This window comes from Crotalus tigris, unplaced genomic scaffold (genome assembly GCF_016545835.1).
Source record: "Crotalus tigris isolate CLP2741 ecotype Arizona unplaced genomic scaffold, ASM1654583v1 scf7180000017847.2079705, whole genome shotgun sequence".
NCBI lineage: Eukaryota > Metazoa > Chordata > Lepidosauria > Squamata > Viperidae > Crotalus > Crotalus tigris.
The window spans coordinates 575710-597405 of record NW_024096670.1 but is presented as its reverse complement, the minus strand read 5'-3'; the positions used below and the strand labels follow the sequence as shown (position 1 = coordinate 597405).

The 21696-nt window shown below is 41.8% G+C and overlaps 2 protein-coding genes across 6 annotated transcripts in view; both read right to left on the bottom strand.

Annotated features, from left to right (window-relative positions):
• CUNH10orf53 (chromosome unknown C10orf53 homolog) overlaps positions 1-7099 on the bottom strand; it is a 45107-nt gene extending 38008 nt beyond the window's left edge. For all 3 annotated transcript variants that reach the window (XM_039343361.1, XM_039343362.1, XM_039343360.1), the window contains exons 1-2: positions 6840-7099; positions 254-373 (exon numbers count right to left, since the gene is read on the bottom strand). In XM_039343361.1, the coding sequence (XP_039199295.1) occupies positions 254-373; positions 6840-7056 (337 nt within the window). In that variant the 5' untranslated portion in view covers positions 7057-7099. The remainder of the gene's footprint in view (positions 1-253; positions 374-6839) is intronic.
• Positions 7100-13365: 6266 nt separating this feature from the next.
• CHAT (choline O-acetyltransferase) overlaps positions 13366-21696 on the bottom strand; it is a 50136-nt gene continuing 41805 nt past the window's right edge. For all 3 annotated transcript variants that reach the window (XM_039343352.1, XM_039343354.1, XM_039343353.1), the window contains exons 14-15: positions 18924-19061; positions 13366-14220 (exon numbers count right to left, since the gene is read on the bottom strand). In XM_039343352.1, the coding sequence (XP_039199286.1) occupies positions 13960-14220; positions 18924-19061 (399 nt within the window). In that variant the 3' untranslated portion in view covers positions 13366-13959. The remainder of the gene's footprint in view (positions 14221-18923; positions 19062-21696) is intronic.

The following is a 21696-nucleotide window of genomic DNA, read 5'->3' as shown; positions in this document are numbered from 1 at the left end:
AATACTTCGCGTGATCTTGATTCTATCCCTCTGTTAATGCAGCCTAGCACTGTGTTGGCCTTTTTGGCAGCTGCAGCACACGGCTGGCTCATATTTAGGTGATTGTCTACTAGGACTCCGAGGTCCCTCTCACAGTTACTACTATTGAGCATGGTGCCACCTATGCTGTACTTGTGCATTTGGTTCTTCTTGCCTAAATGTAGAAGCATACCTCTGAGATACTTGAGTTCAGGTTGATGCCATTGGCACTTACCAAAATCTAGATCGTTAATGTTGCACTGGAAGATGGTCTCTCCATTCACAATCAGCTGCACGTCGTTCCAATCGGGAATTTCCTCGAGAACGATTTGATGCCCGTCTGCTTTTAACACAGCTGCAGGAAAAGCACAGCAAGAAGAAAGCTGTTGACATCCACAGTATATGAAGGTCATCTCAAGATTAAATCACAAAATTAATAAGAATAATCATGATGACAGAGACCTGCAAACAGAAATAGAACGACTGCGGCAAAAGAAAGCAAAGGCAGTACCAATACTAATAGGCGTGTTGGGTGCAATCCCAAAACTTCTGGAGCACTATTTGAACCCCATCAGCATTGACAAATTCACCACCAGTCAATTGCAAAAGACAGCTTGACTCAAAACAGCTTACATCCTGTGATGATCCCTCTTAATATTATAAACCATCAACATCTGCATATCCCAGGTCCTTGGAAAGGACTGTCTAGGTCAGTGATGGTGAACCTTTTAGAGACCGAGTGCCCAAACTGCAACCCAAAACCCACTTATGTACTGTTGGGTGCTGGATGGGTGTGGCCCATTGGGTGGGCGTGGCTGCGGTGGTAACAGCAGACTGGGTGGGACTAGAAAGTTCAATCAATCAATTCCAACTTTGCGAGATCTTTTTTTTTTTCCTGCGAGAAGTTGAAATTGATTGAGTGATTGAACCTTTTTTTTGTTTTTTGTACAGAGGCAGAGGCCTAAAGCAAAAAGGTTTTATAAAACCCAACTGAAGGCCTAGGACTGGGGCGACGGCGCGCGTGGCTACAGAAAGGTCTCTGTGTGCCACCTGTGGCACCCGTGCCATAGGTTCGCCACCAGGGGTCTAGGTGGATAAAGATGCCAAATCCACTTGGAACATCTGGCTGACTGCGCGACAAAACAAGGATAGAGTCTTATTTTCCCCACCCTGGTCCAACTCCTTTCAATCTTCCCCCGTTAATTCGCTTTTTCTAAGTTAACGCCTCAACAAAACATGTCTTCATTGGAGAGTTGTGGGACTCTCAGAAAATCCTTGATGCTTCCTATCCGACTTGGAAAAAAGTAAGTCCGCTGGTGATTTCTCCCATGCTGTTAAACAGGCTTTAGATAGGTCTGTTCTGCTCATGGTTTATACATTTACACAGAACTATGGTTAGTGCACCTGTTTATTGGTTTTGCTGCCTAGTCAAATAATTTTAAAGACAGGCGCACGCGGCAAAAACAAAACCAAACGAAGCAGACTTTTTTTATTTTTAAAAAAAAAAGCAGGCACCTTGAGTGTCTCGTCCCAAAATAGACCTTTCTTTGGACATTGTCAGGAGTTAAGTTGACTTTCTATCCCAGTGGTTCTCAACCTTTCTAATGCCGCGACCCCATAATGCAGTTCCCCATGTTGTGGTGACCCCCAACCACTTATACATCACCGGGTGCCAGGGGCGTGGCAAAAGAAAAGGGGGGGAAAATGGCGGACAGCCTTGTTTGGCGACCCCCGTGCAATGGTCGTTCGACCCCAAATGGGGTCCCGACCCACAGGTTGAGAACCACTGTTCTATCCTCCTAGCCTTCCGCTAATTAAGGACTCTTAATTTTTATTCCAGCTACTGCAGATTTCTGCACCTCTAGCAACGGGCAAAAAACTGCATTTAGCAGGCAAAGTTGCTAATATCTTCTTCTTCTTCTTGTGCCATATCCATTATCAGACGTTGGCAATCCTGTTGGCGATCCTGTTTTTATCAGCAGCCGCACGAAAAAGTGCTGCTGAGTTTTGTCCAAATCAGCCCCTTAGATTTTGAAGTCACAATCTTCTTCTTCTGCCTGGACCTCGTTTGCCTTCAATCTTTCCCTGGAGGATTAAATGGAATATGCTGTATTTTTCTGGGTGTCGCATCACATGTCTGAAATATTCTAATTTTCATTAATCTTAGATTTTGAAACCGCGATGTTCTTCTTCTTTTATCTGCTGGCGTGGGTCCACTTCACGGCTAAATCAGTTCAGCCTTTCTCTACGAGCCAGCTGTGTCTTCCCCTCTGCCCCCTAGTTCTGAGGCTGAATTTTAATTTAGCTTCCTGATGAATGACAGGAAGTTTCACCAGCAAGAAGTCCGGTTAATTAAGCTCTTGAAGTTTGGGCAAATGCTTTGCTAGACTGGGAGAGATGTCTAAGATGTTCTTAGTGCTTTCTGGAGAGACTTAATGGGCTTGTGCAATTAGCAGAATGCAATAAAATAAACTCAAGGAAGTATCTTCCTCCTGTGCTGCCACTTCTCCCTGTCTTGTGACATTTTATTATTCTGCTTTCCCCAAAATAATAATAATGAAGGAGGAGGAGGAGGAGGAGATCACGTGAAGTATTAATACCACTTTACAATGCCTTGGTAAGGCCACACTTGGAATACTGCATCCAGTTTTGGGACTCTAGAACAATGGTTCTCAACCTGTGGGTCAGGACCCCATTTGGGGTCGAACGACCATTTCACAGGGGTTGCCAAACAACGCAGTCCGCCATTTTTTCCCCCTTTTCCTTAGCTGTGCTACTCCCTTTTATTCTATTGGCTTTTGAAAGCCAATAGAATAGACTCTCTTGAATAGAGTCTAATTCTATTGGCTTTCAAAAGCCAATAGGAATTGTTCAGGCTGTCTCTGCCTTGCTGAGCCCGCCAAAAGTCCCATTCTGCAAACGGTGCTGCACCAGTTGAGTAGTCCTCGACTTACGACCGGTTGGGGGGTCGCGGAATTAAAAAGGTTGAGAACCACTGCTCTAGAAAGAGTGCAGAGAAGAGCAACAAAGATGATTAGAGGACTGGAGGCTAAAACATATAGGGAAAGGCTGCTGGAATTGGGTATGTCTAGTTTAATGAAGAGAAGGACGAGGGGGGACATGATAGCAGTGTTCCACTATCCCAGGGGCTGCCCCAAAGAAGAGGGAGTCAAGCTATTTTTCGAAGTGCCTGAAGGTAGGACCAGAAGCAATGGATGGAAACTAACCAAGGAGAGAAGCAATCTAGAACTAAGGAGAAACTTCAAGACAGTTAGGACAATTAACCAGTGGAACAACCTGCCTCCAGAAGCGGTGAATGCTCCAACACTGGAAGTTTTTAAGAAGAGACTGGACAGCCATTTGTCCGAAATGGTGTAGGGTTTCCTGCCTGAACAGGGGGTTGGACTCGATGACCTCCAAGGTCCCTTCCAACTTTATTATTATTATTATTATTATGAGGAGGAGGAGGAGAAGAAGAAGAAGAAGAAGAGGAAGAGGAAGAAGAAGAGGAAGAAGAAGAAGAAGAAGAGGAAGAAGAAGAAGAAGAGGAAGAAGAAGAGGAAGAAAAGAAGAAGAAGAAGAAGAAGAAGAAGAAGAAGAAGAAGAAGAAGAAGAAGAAGAAGAAGAAGAAGAAGAAGAAGAAGAAGAAGAAGAAGAAGAAGAAGAAGAAGAGACAATGTATATTGGACCATCTAGAGAATGCCAATAGAGATAACACCCTCTGGCATTGATGATGATCAGGTCAAATTATAATTCAAGTCATTACAATCCTAATGCTATTTTGGATTTGTGAAAAGTCTATTACGGCTTCAGTGTAAACTAAGGACCGTCAATAAGGCAGTCATCAAAATCTTTTAAAAAATTAGGAATTGATCTATATGGCTCAGTTCAAATTGTGGGTGTTTTTGCCATTAGCCAGAAAGTTAGTGGGTGATTTAATTTAAAAATAATCATAAAAATAATTAAATAAGATGCCAGCAGACGGTGCCAGTGGACGTTTGTCTTTGCGTGCCAGTAACAATTTTACATTATACTTTTCAATCAAAGTATAATAAACGTTTTTCATTTTGCATTTTAACTCTATTTATGCTGTTAGAATTAATTTGAATTTTGGCCAGGAAGTTCTTGCAGAAGTAAAAATCAGAAAATTCTTGATTCTCTAGGGCTCATTAGATCTGCTGGAAAAATGTGACTTGTCCAGTACTGTCTGAATCGCTTCAAAATCCATAGGATGATTCTTTTCCTGGCTCCCATTTAAAATAGACTTTATTCCCTGGACTGTAGTTATCCAACACAACTCCCTCCTCCTATTTTCCCTACAACCACAATCCTGTGGTAGGGTATGAGTTTGGTATTCTTGTTTTGATTCTACATCTGTCCTATAGCCCCATTTATGTATAAAATCAAGCATTGCAAGAAATTCGTAAATTTCTCTAGAGTTTTATATAAAAAAGCTAAACTTTTGACTTTACTTCCCCAAACAAAGATCAGAAGATCCCTGGAGCTGAGCTTTATCAGGTCCATCATTATATTATGGTATGTTGTTGTTAGTTGCGAAGTCATGTCCAACCCATCGCGACCCCATGGACAACATTCCTCCAGGCCTTCCTGTCCTCTACCATCTTCTGGAGTCCATTCAAGCTCACGCCTACTGCTTCAGGGACTCCATCCAGCCACCTCATTCTCTGTCGTCCCTTTCTTCTCTTGCCCTCCATCTTTCCCAGCATCAGGCTCTTCTCCAGGGAGTCCTTTCTTCTCATTAGGTGGCCAAAGTGCTTGAGTTTCAACTTCAGGATTTGGCCTTCTAAAGAGCAGTCAGGGTTGATCTCCCCTAGGACTGACCGGTTTGGTCGCCTTGCAGTACAGGGGACTCGCAGGAGTCTTCTCCATCACCATAGTTCAAAGGCCTCAATTCTTTGGCGCTCAGCCTTTCTTATGGTCCAACTTTCACAGCCATACATTGCAACTGGGAAAACCATGGCCTTCACTATACGCAGAGTGACATCTCTGCTTTTTAGTACGCTGTCTAGATTTGCCATAGCTTCCCTCCCCAGGAGCAAGTGTCTTCTAATTTCTTGGCTGCAGTCCCCATCTGTGGTGATCTTGGAGCCCAGGAAGATAAAATCTGTCACTACCTCCATTTCTTCCCCATCTATTTGCCAGGAATTGAGAGGGCCAGATGCCATGATCTTGGTTTTCTTATATTATGGTATATTTGTATGTAAATCATATCATTTTGCATCTGGACATATATATATATATATATTAGCACCTTTAATTTCTATGCTACTGCAGGGGATCTGGTTCACCATCCTAGTTACAGAAAACACTGTGGGCAATTCTGTCCTTAAAAATTCTCTTACGAGCAGGCATACATGAACACGCAGCCATCTAACATAACTATGAACCTTGGCCTATCCACCAATTAAGTTTTCTGTTATTACTAAAAGTCTAATTAGATAATCCAGCGGGAGCCGTAATTGCATTTCCCATTTCCTTGCAGGACAAATGAAGCTGCGTCAGGAAGTAAGTATTGCTACTGTAAGTATCGTTACTGCAACCAGGATACATTAAGCAGTTGTGAGTGCCTTACAGATAACAAAGAAAGAACGGAGACAGAATTGAACTACTTCTGGTCTACCAGTTAGTTCCCCCATCCTAACTGCTCGTTTCCCAGATGTTAATGGATTCCTTGGGAGAAAAACTAAGCAGATACAAATTGTGGTTCTTATAAGAAAGGGTATGGGTTTTTCTTTTAAGTGAAGTGAGAAAATGGCGGGGTAAGGGTTGGCTTTGGCTTTGAGGGGTTGTCATGTAAAAAGGTGAACAAGATCCATGGTCTTTGGTACAACAGGCAGTTTGTTTTCAATGCGCATCAGTAAGAAGCAATAGAAGATAAAGTCTTTGAATCAAGTCAAAAATGGCGTAGAACATAGAATCATAGAGCTGGATGGGATCTCAGAAAGTCTTCTAGTCTAATAGGGGAGACAAGATAGCAGTGTTCCAGTATCTGAAGGGCTGCCACAAGGCAGAGGGGGGCAGGTTGTTCTCCAAAGCATCAGAGGGAAGGACAAGAAACAATGGATGGAAACTGATCAAAGAGAGAAGCAACCTGGAATTAAAGAGAAACTCCAGTGGAACAGCTTACCCCCAGAAATTGGGGCGCTCCATCACTGGAGAATTTTAAGAAGAGACTGGACATTCACCTTTCTGAGATGGTATCTCCTGCTTGAGCAGGGGGCTGGACTAGAAGACCTCCAAGGTCCTTTCCAGCTCTGCTCTGCTCTGCTCTGCTCTACTCTACTCTACTCTACTCTACTCTACTCTACTCTACTTTACTCTGTTATTCTATTCTATTCTATTCTATTCTATTCTATTCTATTCTATTCTATTCTATTCTATTCTATTCTATTCTATTGTTTTGTTCTACTCTACTCTACTCTACTCTACTCTACTCTACTCTACTCTACTCTACTCTACTCTACTCTACTCTACTCTACTTCTACCCTGCCCTGCTCTATTCTGTTCTATTCTATTCTATTCTATTCTATTCTATTCTATTCTATTCTATTCTATTCTATTCTATTCTATTCTATTCTATCTTGATGGACATGTCCATGTAGCTCCCTTGAAACGATATGGAAGCGTTTATATCTTCTACATTAATTTTTGGAATGTTTCCTGGCCTCAGTCTACAATGTGGGCAATTTGTGCTGATCTGCCTTCTAACTCGTTTCAATCCTGCTTAATTTTCTAACCTCCACACACCTTCTCTCAACTTGTTCCCCCCCCCCAGCGAGAAGCAAGTGGGTGTCACGCACCTTGCAAGCCCTCCAGGCGAAAGGTTCGGTGTTCAACCACCCCACAGCTGCGATAGGGTCCATATCTGAGGGTGACCAGAGCATTCTTGGGCATTGCTGGGCCAGTTGTAAGGAGACTCCTGAGGAATGAGGAAGCAAGCGGAGGGTGGAGCTGAAACACATTCTTCTCGGCTGTGGAGGAAGCTCTAATGGCTTTGACATCACCCACAGTAGCCATGGCAAAGCTGGCTGTTTCCTTAGGGATGTAGTGTCACAAAGGGAAAAAAAATGCTGGCATTCAATTCAATGGTGCTTCATTTGCAGAGAGAGAGAGAGAGAGAGAGAGAGAGAGAGGAGAGGGGGAGAGAGAGAAGGACGAAGGAAGGGGGAGAGAGAAGGAGGGTGGGAGAGAGAAGGAGGGAGGGAGAGAGAGAAAGGGAGGGAGAGAGGAAGGAGGGAGGGAGAGGGAAGGAGGGAGAGAGAGATGGAGGGAGGGAGAAGGAGGGAAGGAGAGAGAGGGAGGGAGAGAGAAAAGGAGGGAGGGAGAGAGAAGGAGGGAGGGAGAGGGGGAAGGGAGAGAGAAGGAAGGAGGGAGAGAGACAGAGGGAGGGAGAGAGAAGGAGGGAGGGAGATAGAGGGAAGGAGAGAGGAGGGAGGGAGAGAAGGAGGGAGGGAGAGAGAGACGGAGGGAGAAAGAAGAAGGGAGGGAGAGAGAAGGAGGGAGGGAGAGAGAAGGAGGGAGAGAGAGAAGGAGGGAGGGAAGGAAGGAAGGAAGGAGAGAGATTCTTCAGTACTTCAAACTTGCAAATAGATGATATTTTGACGATTTGGTGAAGGTGTGTGGACTTTTGTCATGGGCTCAAGCTACAGTCATTTTCCTAATGGCACGGGCACTGAAAACACCTGCGTTGGATTTATAATTCCTTAATTTGACTTTTAGATTAGAGCCCGGTGTGAATTCAGCCTGTCTATTCACCGAACTATAGTTCAGCATTGTAGTAGTGGGTCCTTTCCCCCGAAGCTTCCTAGGACTGAATGGACCTCTACAGATTTTTATTTATCAAATAAATAAAAGACCAAAGAGAGAAGCAACCGTTCCTTATATGCTTTAGCCTCTAATCATCTTTGTTGCTCTTCTCTGCACCCTTTCTAGAGTCTCAACATCTTTTTTTCATCGTGGTGACCAAAACTGGATGCAGTATTCCAAGTGTGGCCCTACCAAGGCATTTGTTGTTGAACTCTGGCAATTGACTTCCGGTCTTTTCTTGTGTGGGTCCCACTCTCTGGAACATTCTGCCCCTCCACCCCCAGATGAGATACACACACCTCCCCTTTTGGCTTTCTGTTTTGAAGACAGGGCTGTGCCAATTAGCCTCGATTCCCAACAAGGGGGGGGGCTGCAGCACTTTCGAGGGAGGGGCTGATGTAGTGGAAACCCCCTCCCCATCTCCTCTCCCATCACTTTGCTTCCTTGCTCTCCACGTGGGTCAGTTTTATTTTAACTGAATTTTAAATTCCCCTTTGAATTTTAAATTTTGTATTCCTATTTATTCTAGGTGGTTCTAGAACACCTAGAATCACCTCTGGCACGACAGGTGACATGCAAGTTCAATAAATAAAAAAGTAAATGAAATATTAGCCTATATTAGGTACAAATGCGATACATAGGGAGCTAGTAGGCAGGGCATAGATTGCCTCTGGTAGAAATGATTGATTGATGAATTGATTGATTGATTGATTGATTATTAAGACAACCTTGAACAAGCGAGGCTAAAAGACACACTTGATTCAGAATAAAAGCCACCATCGTTTTTTTTTTTAAATTTTGCTTTTTATTCACTGCTCTTTTGTGATCAACAATCAATGGACTCTAAATTCTTAATATCAATGTATCCAATGTGCCATGAATTTTAAGACTGACAATGGGAATGATTGTATACCTGGGAACATAGCAATCTATAGCTCATACTAACCCAAGAGGCTATAGAAATACACATTTAGATTTGGCACCGATCAATACTATGTTATAAAAATAAAATATTACTAAAATATTGACTTTAAAGCAGCACACAGTATAAAAAGTTGGGATATATTGTCAGCTCGTCGCTACATAATACTCTATCAGCTCATCTGAATACAGTTCTTATATCTAGCCTGCGTCAATCCATATAGCCATAAGATGAGGATCAAAAACAACTCTTCTTTCATCGAAAGATCATCTTTTTTTTTAAAGCCCGGACACTCACTTTAAAAAAAATTAAACAACCGATTTCTCTCATATGTGCTGATCTATATATAGTGACCTGCCCCAAATGTTACCTTTGTATTGGATCAAACCAGATGAGGGATTTAACTCATGAATGCCGTTAACTCCGTCTACTTTTTTTCGGCATAAAAATATAGCTTTGGGAGATAAGAGCTGGATCGCAATGCGGGGGGGGGGAATAATCCTTTCTCACACACCTCACAATATAAATTCTCCACTGTGAGCAAGAAAACAAAAATCAGAAAACTTAAAAGGTGTCGATAAAGTGCTTGGTTTATGTGTGCGTTCAATATATATTGCATAAATATATAAACGTTTTTACAAATAAAAAAAAACTGCAGCTGTGAAAACTCAAGAAGAGTAAAATTCACCGACTTGTTTTGATGCTTCCTAGCCAACCTTACCAAAATACTCAACTCGGGCTTTGCTGGTGCACCCATCAAAGTTCCTTCAGGTGAACTTTGTGTGTGTGTGTGTGTGTTTTGTCCTTCTGCAAGGAGCTTTGGGCAAAACACACGAGCGCTCCAGTGGGACATATCCAGTGGGTTTAAAAGCTAATTCCAAAATCACGCTCCCAATTGGATGAGTGGAATTTTGCTTGAGGGAAAGCTAGAATTGCTCATTCTGCTGCTGTTCTTCTATCTACATTGTGTCACCACCAACCTGCTAGGGGTGGAGAATTTGGTCATTCGCTTCCGTTTGAAATCATACCTTCAGCTGCAAAGATCCAATTTTTCCCTGGTTGGAACTTGGCAGTTCAGAGAAAGTAGGATAAAGACCATGTTCCTTACAAACCAAGGGATCTGATCTGATCGCTAATGCTTCATAAATCAACATTTTTGACTTCATCATCTGCAACGAACCTTCAGAGCACGCATGCTGCAAGTCCGCACTCAAACCCTTTTTTTTACATTTCCCATTAAATTTGCGTAGATAGCCATGATACATAATTTTCTAAGTTGCAAAGTAAAATTGCATTCTATTGTTTGGTCACAACTCACTTTAACTGATATGAAAACTTCCCTGAAATCCAGACAACCACAAAGCATGCACATAAGAGAAAAAATAGTGTTATCTCATACTAGGACAGTTTGATGGAAGGGTGCCCATAATATAAATTGGATAGGTTTCGCTTAACAATGCATGGGCAAGCATTTTGTCCAAGAGACATTGCTTTCTCCAGTACACTGGACTAAAACAAGACTTGAGCCATACCTTGTTAATATCTCAAAATATCCCTGAATCGGATCTTCTCAGTAAAACCCAGTTTAAATCTGAAAGCTTGCTTATTTGTGGAATCCATGAGTCCAGAGCATTTCTGTGCTGTTTATTGATTTCTAGGAATTAACTTGAGTTGCTGGGAAAGGTTCAAGAAAACCTGGAGGCATTATATTGCGCAGGACAAAGATTGAATGGTTTCACTGCATCAGCCATTTCATGCAAAACAGATAGTAGCTCACCCATTTCTCAGAAGAATTTCAAGACAGATGAGTCTAAGGATGGAGAGAAGAAAGGAACAGCCATTCAGGATATATATATAGGTCTTTGGTTATTCGGGTTTTCTCCCGCGTCAAATTGGAAGTGTCTTGGCGATGTTTCGACGAAGTCTCATTCGTCATCTTCAGGCTGGTGTTTTTGGCTTCATGCTTCTAGGAGCACGAAGCCGAAAACACCAGCCTGAAGATGACGAATGAGACTTCATCAAAACGTTGCCAAGACACTTCCAATTTGACGCGGGAGAAAACCTGAATAACCAAAGACCTACATACAAACACCCGCAAAAATCTCAGAAAACATATATATATATATGTATGTGTGTGTGTGTGTGTGTGTGTAAACAGATACAGCCAAGATAGAACGTGTATTATTCTTTTTCAACCTGGCATTTTTCAGGTATGTTGAGTTAGCTTTGGACAGATCCTACCACAAATTTTCTTTCCGTTTATGGGCACTACATATTAAGAAGATACAGGGAAAGTGGAATTGGTTTAGATAGAGGCAATCAGAAGAAGGAAAGGTATGAAAATTGTCCTGTGAATGAAGATGGTAGGAGACGGGCATCTTTAGACTTCAGAAGACTGAGTGGTGGAGATGGTGGCCATCTCAAAAGACTTGAAAAGGAGAGTCAAAAATGTGCTCTCCGGACTGCAGGATTACTGGAGAAAAATAGCAAGGAGGTAGATTCTGATTGAATGTTAGGGGTAAATAACCCTAGCAGTGAAAAAAAGTTGATAGTGAAACCAATGACCCAAGTGGGATACTGGGTTCCTTTTGTGGGATATCTTCAAATGGAGGCTGTCTGTTTTAATTTAAGGAATGGACTAGTGTGACCGAATGTAGTCTAGAGCAGGGGTCCCCAACCCCTGGTTCCGTGGACCAGCACTGGGCCGCAGCATGCCAGAAACCGATCTACATAAATAAGCAAAGCCCCATCCGCAGGATGCAGGCATTATATGAAACCACGCCTGCTCTGGTCTGCAGAAAAACCTGTCTCCACGGAACCAGTCCCTGGTGCCCAAAAGGTTGGGGATCTAGATCTCTGGTCTAGAATCACAGGAAGGAAGGGTTCCTTCTCAATGGGCAAAGAAACAGCAGAGCTTGGAATGTCTAGTAGGCAGGAAGAAGACTAAGATGGTTCCTCCCTATCAATTCACAGACTACATATCTACACATAATTGCTTTCATCTGGCAAGATTCTGTTTGTAGGTGAACAACCATAAACTACTCTAAAGTAACTCTACAGGTCCTTCTTGATTCTCTGTGTCTGACAACTGGGATTGGATTCTGCTTCCTGAAACACGAATCTCTGATTCCATCGTTCTATGACTACAGTTCCAAGAGCTAGCAATTTGAAGAACAGTGAGCTGGGCAGTCTGCCTTATTAAAAGCCACAACATTAATGTAATTATTTCAGCACAGTTCACATTGACCGGTTGGATTATCAGAAAAGCATCTCCTCTATTCCTTACTGGAGATGTCAAGTATTGAACCACAGTTATTGACTGCATGCAAAGGAGGCCCTCAATATCCGTTAAGCTTTGATCCTTCCAAGAAATGCCATTGTCCTGGCACACAAAATTCCCATCTGCCTAGCAGAATCTCCTTAGGCTCTCTCACAGGCTATTTGGGAACCACCAGATGATCATGCTTGGACCTCTTACAGTAACTGGAGTTGGAGCCACAATCCTTGAAGGCTAGCTAAAGTTTTGACATCTTTTTCTTGCGATCCTCCATCATGCCCTGAGGATGTTACCTACCCTGGTAACAAAGCATCTTGTAAGAAGACAAGCTCAACAAACACTAAGAACTCAACAATTCAGCCCTGAGCCACACACACATAACATCTTTTTTTTCTAATGAAACAATTAAAACATGCAACACTTATTACAACTAACCTGAAGAGAATATGATACAGGTACAATAACAGGTGAAGCATTTGAGCTGGCAATTGTAGAGGGCGTCAGGAATGGAGTTGAAGGAGGAGCAGGAATAGCTACTACTAAGGCAACGGTCAAATAGGTGGGGCTTGAGCCCAGGCCAAAAGAATCACCTGAGGAAACATCTCAGATAATCCTCTCAAGATCACAGGAAGATAAAAGTGAGGGAGGACGGAACACATTCAGCCTTGCAATATTCTGTTATAGCCATTGCAATGAAGGTTGTCCTGATTGATACAGTATTAGCTTCTTACTCTCGCTTACCTTTTAGGTAGACAGTAATTAATTAATTATTGCACGATTCAAAATGGCCTTTAGAAATTGAAGATATGTAAAATGCCTTCCAATCTTCCTTGGCTTCTAACCCAATCTTCTCCCAAAAGAGTTGACTGCGCTCTTGTGAAGAATAATTCCTGTAATAGGTTCTTGGAAATATCTGACTGACCTTCAGCATCATCCACGGTGCTCTTGGTTTCTCTTGAGACCAAGACTACATGGACCAATTGCTCAAGAGGATAAAAAAGAGGGCAGAGTTGCTCTAGGCCAGCAGATTCAGTCAGGGCAAACTCTCATCAGAACTGGAAGTCAGAAATCCATCCTTAAAATGACGGACAAGCATCTTTTTCTAAGATCTTTGGAGATTCTCACTCATCCAGGTCGTAGTTATCCCAAGGGTGCCTTTTTTTCAGGAGGCAACTGGACTTTCTTGTTTTTCTTTGAAGATGTTTCACTTCTCATCCAAGAAGCTTCTTCACTACAAATGACCAACGGTCTGCAAGGAGTATAAATCCTTCCATTCCCCACCATCCACCATTCCCCACCATCCAGTCAGAGCTGAAGAAGCTTCTTGGACGAGAAGCAAAATGTCTTCAAAGAAAAACAAGACAGTCCAGTTGCCTCTTGAAAAAGCACCTTTGGGATTTCTAAGATCTTGAAATTGGGAAATTTTTTTAAAATTAATATTGTTAGCACAATATCATTTCTTAGGTCCTGCTGTATTTTTTTTATTGCATTGGCTACGTTACTGTGGCTCTTTGTATCCTGCTTAGACCAAAGTGGTTTACATATTCCATAAATGAATAAATAATAGAGAGTTGGAACTCTCTCCCCCCCCCGGGACATATTGCACGTTCACAGCAGCTATTTCTAAAATACTAGCGTTAACTGCCTATTTCACATTGAGATGAATTGCATGTAATTTCATTCTTTGGGTCAAACATTATTCATACATTTGCACTGCACAGCACTGAAATGTCAGCTTTCTCAATAATTTAAGCTCCTGTTGTGATAAATAGGGATAGGAATACTTGCTTAAAGAAAAATAAAGTTCTCCTGCCTCTAATAAATAGCTGGCATTTTTTTTTTTTTACAGAAACATCACTCTACATTAAGAACATTTTGCAAAGAGAGGAAGGAAAAGACTACGACACGCATGGAATTAGGGTTTAGTAACTGAAGGACATCTTTCCAGTTTAGCCTGCTGGCTTGTCGAGGTCAAGCTGGATTCGGTACAGAGGTCTTTCAAGTCCATTAGACTTTCACTTATGGCTTTGACAAATTTGCTGGAAGAGGTCTCTGGACAGTTTTTGAAGCTTGAAACGCAGAATAAGATATGCTGGGACTGTGGATTGTAGCACACCCCATAGCCTTGAGGAATCACTGGCCCATAACAGCAGAACATCTCCATTGTGGTGGGAACCTAATTTTAAGAACAACAAAACAGGGTTAAGTTAAAGATGGCCAACTTAAGGTCTGATATCCATCACTCTACAGCTCTAGAGATGCCACAACAATGAGTTGGTTTTGAGATTGTCATTTTGACAGTGAAAGAAGAAATGGCTAAACCCATTTAAGATCATCCTCTTCAGTTCATTGAACATATTTTTAAATACCAATAGAGCTCCAAGGCAGAGACCAAACACAGGGCTTGAACTGTGTAATTAATTATTATTTGACCCATTCAAGTTCACAAAACTGCATCTCGCTTACTTTGGCCATGTTGTGCGGGGGGATTCACTGAAGAAAGCAATTATGTTTGGAAGAGTTAGTGGTAAAAGGAAACCAAAAGCTGCCAAGGAACGTGGTAGTGGACACCATCAAAATTGACAATAAGCCAGACATAGAACAACTCAAAGTAGTGCAAGATTGGAATATATGAGGGACAGAATCATCAAGAGTCAGACACGACTAAAGGGATAACTTCTTCATCATAATATGATGGTGATGAAGTTATCCAGGGATAACTTCATCATCATAACTCATCATCATGAGTCCAGAGAAGAGCAACAAAAATGGTTAGGAGGCTGGAAGCTAAAACCTACCAAGAGCGGCTACAGGAATTAGGTATATCTAGTTCAATGAAAAGAAGGACTGGGGTGACATGATAGCACTATTCTAATATTGGAGGGGCTCCTACAAAGATGAGGAGGTCAAACTATTTTCCAAAGCATCAAAAGGCAAGACAGGAAACAGTGGTTGGAAACTAACCAAGGAGAGAAGCAACCTAGAACTAAGGAGAAATTGCCTAACAGTGAGAGCAATCGACCAATGGAATAGCTTACCTTCAGAAGTTGTGGGTGCTCCATCACTGGAGGCTTTCAAAACTGGACAAACATTTACCTGAAATGGTCTAGGGTCTGCTGCTCAAGCAGGGATTTGGACCAGAAGACCCCTGAGGTTCCATCCTATTGTATTATTCTACCTTCTATGTTCTATTTGACCTATTCACTGTTTCCACTCCGTGACTTGACTGTCAAATTTGGGAATTATTGCAGGGACTTCTTAAGTGATGCTTTTGGTTTGGAGAGCAAAGGCTCAGAGTCCAGTTTTGTTGATCCTAATCCACTTTGAATGATGATGATTGGGTGGGTGGACCACCGAGCTGGCCATGCCTGTTCTTTTAATTGGATCATTTTATTATATATCTTCTGCAGTGTACAGCTTTGCCCATTTAATCCAGAGGTAATCAGATTTTTGAGCACGCCCTCTGCACGTTCAGGGGCACCCATTCATCTTGAAATAACATTATTCCTTGGCTTGTCAATTCTCTTTCATTGGCAACCTACTAATATGAAAAATAGTTGTCTTCTCCTTACGGTCTTAACTCTGAACAGTTACTGAGTGTATATTTAAGAGTTGGGTTTATTCAAATCTCAGAGATTTATTCTCTCGAAAAAGCCTCGGAGGCAGTAAATTTTGCAAGAAGCTATTTCCTACGGACAGAGTCCTACGTTCTTCGTTCTTGGGGTTTTTTTTGTTTTTTGTTTTCCCAGTTTGTTTTGAGGTTTATTATTGTTGTGGACTGCAAAGCTTTCTTTAAAAGCAAGTTTGCTGGAGGTTAAGAAAATCTTTACGCTCCTGCCTTTGTCCTGAACAAGCTTTCAAAAGTGGCATTTAGCTTTTAATGGCATTGGACAGGCCATTATTCCCGCTAATAGAGTTATAGATAAATTTGCTGTACCCTAGCCAAAGGCCATGAAGCTATTCAGATTCCCCCCCCCTTTTTTTTAATCCATGGATGGTTTCTTGGAGAATTTATGTAGGGTGACTGACGCACAGTCATGTCTGAAAAAATCCCCAGACAACATGACGAGATCGAATGACTTATTAGATTCCTTGTCTGCATGGTGTATTAGAAGCTTCCCCCTGACCCTTTTTGTGAGGCAAAAAATTCCCGACCTTCCGTATCTCGGGCAGAATGTGGAATACAGTGGTTGGTAACATAGTTATGTTGATTAAGACGGTGCACGCACCGAAATGCATGGCGCTCCCAGGAATGAAATTAGCTTGACTTCAAGAGCAAAGAACAGTTTGAATCTTCATGCTTGGCAGCTCTTTGCAAGCTGAGAGGAACCCTTCGTAGCATTTGAAGCCAGCAACGTGAGCGAAGGCTGAAAGACTCCAGCAATCCTTGTGATCGATTTTAATCAGAACGCCTCACCTGAAGCCTTCATCTGATACTCAGAATACAAGGGTGGAGTCGGGGGCTCGGAGCATCTCCCAAAACTTGCCATAAAATTAAGTTTTTAAAAATATATATATATTTGAGAGAAAGAGGATTGTTAAATACCTGGCAAGGCATTGTTTATTTTATTTTATTTTTATTTTATTATTTGTACCCCACCTTTTACAAATAACTCAAAACGGCAAACGCATCTGATACATCTTCCTTCTCCTCCTATTTTCTTCACAAAAATGAACCTGTGAGGTGTGCTGGGCTGAGAGAGAGAGAGAGCGACTGGGCTCAAGGTCTGCTTCGTACCTAAAGCAGAACTAGAACTCACTGTGTCCTGGTGATTGGCCCAAAGTCACCCAGCCAGCTTTCATAGCTAAGGCAGGACCTGAACTCATGAACCCCTGAATGTTGTGATTCTGTGCCAGCCTGTGATCCCTGTAGTTGAGACTGGGGACTCAGAGGAGGAGGAGGGGGGGGCTGGAGAGCCATCAGAGTTGGAGGGAGGCTCTGATGAGCTGTAGGATTTACAGACCGATGAGGAGGATGGTCCTTCCACTCGTGATCAAGCTGAGAGTCAGCTGTGCTGGGAAGCTGAGTTGGACTCAGAGGAAGCACAGCTGGAAGACCTCAGAGCCGCTTGTAAATGTAGACAGGTCACACGAGTAGGACAGAGGGAGGCAATGGGGCAACTCCAGGGAAGGAGCAGTGAGAAGCCACACCTTGGGGGCTGCGTAACTAAAAAGGGAATGTGTGGGCAGGGCTGGTTGCTGGAGGCATCAGTTTACACTGAACTTCAGAATCAAGAGATCATGGTCTGTTTATTTTGCCTGTGAGTTATTTCCTGTTTGACTCGAACTCCGTTTTGCTTTTGGACAAGGTCTCCATTAGAAAAGTGTTCTGTTGCTTTTGTTTTCTGGGACAATTATCAGGTCTGTAACTCAAATAAAAAGGATTTATTTTCCAGTCTACTGTTAAAAGAGGGGTTGTCTTTGTGAAGTAACAAGGACGTCCGTAGGCTGGGACAGAACACTGATTTCTAGCCTGGTGCCTTAACCACTAGACTAGACCAAACTGATGTTCATACTACGGATGTTGAATCAATTAATTTTGATTTAATTTTAACTAAATATATTTACAAATTCTGTTCAGTTGGTTCTTTTCTCAGCTCTTGCCAGACATATTTTATATTTCTGGTTGTATTTTGCTCGAGGGTGTCTCAATTAGCTCTGATTCGTCTTTTGTGGAAGAGAATGTTGACTGATCCAGAAAAGCTCCAATGTTTTATTTAAGGACCAAGCTGGACCACTGGCTGGATTTCAGTTTTGGAGCATTCAAGTAGTGAATGCTCCAAGACTGGAAGTTTTTAAGAAGAAACTGGACAGCCATTTGTCCGAAACGGTATAGGGTTACCTGTCTGAGCAGGGGGCTGGACTTGATGACCTCCAAGGTCCCTTCCAACTTTATTATTATTATTATTGATCATCGTATAGTCAGCCAGATGTTCAGACTGGATTTGGCATTTTGTCTACCTATCGAGTCCTTACCCAGGACCTGGGATAGGCAGATGTGGATGTTTGATGGTATTACAGATATCGTCGTAGGATGGAAGCAGTTCCTAATAAGGCTGCCTTTTGCAATTGACTAATAGCGAATTTGTCAATGCCAATGGTGTTCAAGTGGTGCTCCAGTTGTTTTGGGATTGCACCCAAGGAGCCTATGACTATTGGTACTACCCTTGCTTGCTTTTGCCACAGTCTTTCTATTTCTATTTGTAGGTCTCTGTATTTTGTTATCTTCTCCAGCTCTTTCTCTTCTATTCTGCTGTCTCCAGGCACTGCCACATCCACTATCCAGACTTTTTTGTCTTTCTTATCGACAATTGTTAAGTGTGGGGTGTTATGTTGCCGGTGCTTGTCTGTTTGAATTCTGAAGTCCCATTATCATCATCATCATCATCATCATCATTATCATTATTATTATTATTATTATTATTATTATTATTATTATTATTATTATGGATCATCGCACAGTCAGCCAGATGTTCAGACTGGATTTGGCATTTTGTCTACCAATTGAGTCCTTAGCCAGGACCTGGGATAGGCAGATGTGGATGTGTGATGGTATTACAGGTATCGTCGCAGGATGGAAGCAGTTCCTAGTAAGGCTTCCTTACTAGGAACTAATAATAATAATAATAATAATAATAATAATTATTATTATTATTTGAGCCTTCGCCTATGTCTATTGCCCAAGTGGACAGCTGTTGGCTGTTCATTTCTCCTGTCAAAAGCCCAAGAAATGAAAAGTCATAACATTTTAAAGAGTTTTTGAGCACCAGAAAGCCTTTACCCGGCTTCATCATGAGTTGTCATGATTCATAAGGTCTGTCACAGCGAGAATAATGGAGATTCCTTCCTCTGATTAATCCCGGGAAAGATTTCACTCACCTGGCTGGTGGAGAGAACAAATCGATTGCTTGCCAAATAAGTTTCATCAGTAAATAATTCTGGCAGTTCTTCCAAGCTTTCTCGGGCCATCTCTCGCAGTCCCAACAAATGATTGTCGATAGCCATGCCTGTAATAGCCTGTGCCCCAAACAGAGACGGAAGGAAGAACCGATCATTGCAGCCTAACAATTTGTACTTTGGGGTTTAATATGAAATCATTTCCATTTTAAGATAACAGAAGATAACAGAAATGCAGAGTTGGAAGGGACCTTGGAGGTCATCTAGTCCAACTCCCTGCTCAAGCAGGAGACTCTAGGCCATTTCAGACAAATGGCTGTCCAGTCTCTTCTCAAAAACCTTCAGTGATGGAGCACCCACAAGTTCTGGAAGCAAGTCATTCCACTGATTAATTGTTTTCACTGTCAGGAAATTTCTCCTTAGTTCTAGGTTGGTTCTCTCTTTGTATAGTTTCCATCCATTGCTTCTTGTCCTGCCTTCAGGTGCTTTGGAGAATAGCTTGATTCCCTCTTCTTTGGGGCAGCCCCTGAGATATTGGAACCCTGCTATCATGTCCCCCCTGGTCCTTCTCTTCATTAAACTAGACATTCCCAATTCCAGCAGCCTTTCCTTATATGTTTTAGTCTCCAGTCCCCTAATCATCTTTGTTGCTCTTCATTTTTACCCTGTGGACTCTGTGGCAGTGGTCAGCTTGATATTCACACTTCTTTAGATGTGAAAAGTCAAGAAGGACACAGTCCTAGCCTCGCCGTTTGAAGGAACTCTACTGAACTCAATGGCATAATATAAAGAGGAAAGAAGATGACCTTGACAGAGATAAGTAGGACTTGTTACCTGGACAAAAGTGGATGAAGCTTTTTTTTTTTAAGTCCAGAACTATGAAATAACATTCAGAAATGGTTCAGGCATAATCAGAGTTGCAAAATTCTGTTATCAGAACCAATCTCAACAAAGCCAAATGTTAATCTTCCTGGTGTGGTCTATCTAATGGCGCTGACAGATATATTTCAGAATTTCTACAAAAAGGACATCCCAGTCTATTCAGTCTTGGGTTGGACTGAATCAGTCAAAAATCAGTCAAATAATCAAGGAGAGAAGCAACCTAGAACTAAGGAGAAACTTCCTGACAGTGAGAACAATTAACCAGTGGAACAACCTGTCTCCAGAAGCAGTAAATGCTCCAACACTGGAAGTTTTTAAGAAGAGACTGGACAGCCATTTGTTCAAAATGGTGTAGGGTTTCCTGCCTGAGCAGGGGGTTGGACTAGATGACCTCCAAGGTCCCTTCCAACTTTATTATTATTATATCTTATTTGTTCACCAGTGCTGTTTCTTGGATTTGCTATTGTTCTTGTTTTATTCTATATTTTTAATGCTTTATGCAAACGTATATGATTATTCTCTTAATCTTGTTGTATTTTCCTTCTAGGGTTTTAATCATTTTTTTTATCACAAACCATGCTTAATAAATTTATAGGACGGTAATATTAATCTACTTTCATTAATGTTTGCAATAGTTTGTCTAGAAACTTTGCAATACCATGTAAACTGTATATTGACTTAGGACAATTTTTCCCACACTGCAAAAGGGAAGATGACAGTGAAGGACATGTAGCTTAATGTGTTTATAAACACAATGTGGGGTTCTTTACGGAGATAGAAAATCAGATTCTGGCCCAAAAAATTTTTAATTTTTTTTTTTTTGCTGCTACAACCCAACCATTCTTCAAAGCAGATGACTAATACCTCAAGCAAAGTATAAAGAACTGTGCGTGGATCTTTAGGAAAACAAGAATCCAATGTTGGCCTGTCTGGCATCAGAATGAGTGCAAGGAAAGATGATCAAATTGAGGTCACCATGGTTTCCATGGATTAGAAATGGATTGGAGGATCAATGAAAATATTGTCCTATCTAGTGTGATTTATAAGGCTATAAGCACTGACATGAAACATTGAGATGCTTCCAGGGTAGATTAATGTCCTGTCTAAAGAGAAAAAGATGGCTGTGTCCTAACATAATAAAGGGGGTGCCAACACATCTTTCACAGTTTGCTAAGGGTGCAAAGTTTAATTTGTCACAATCATTTGCTAAGCAAGGAATAATTAAAGAACCTAGGCCAGACACGTCAAGCTCACGACGTCACGTGACCTCACGCAACGTATCGGGGACTGTTTTGTCATTGCCGGCTATGGGGTGGGCATGGCTTCCCACGTGATGCGTCTGGCAGTTTGACACCCTTGACCTAGGCTATCTATGCTACAGCTGGAAGAATTGCTTCTGGAACAAAGATTGTGAAGGAAAGATCTTAAGAAATTTGGAAGAGCCATGCTGGATTTGGCGCTAGGTCAATCAATCAATCCATCTGTTTATTACAGCCATAAGGCCAGACATAATCAAAATATAACAACAGTGACAATTTTACTTCCACATTTACAGAATATAAAACTATCAAACAATCAACGTAATGCCTCACAGGATCCAGCGTTTGGTTTTCTTATTGGAATTCCAGATGGGTTTTTGGTCTCAAAATGACTTCAACATACAGAGATTTTTGAGGGTGGAATTTTTGATTTTTTTAGCCTGAAGACCCTATTAGGATTTTAAATAAAACCACCAGATCTGGGATGCAAAATTCTCAATGTCCACTAAATGGCAGCACTGAAGTACAGCTTTGCTACCCTCTAGTGGCTGGGTACTTGAGTAGCATGCAAGGGATTGCACATTAAAAAGGACACGAATGCATTTGAAAGCCAT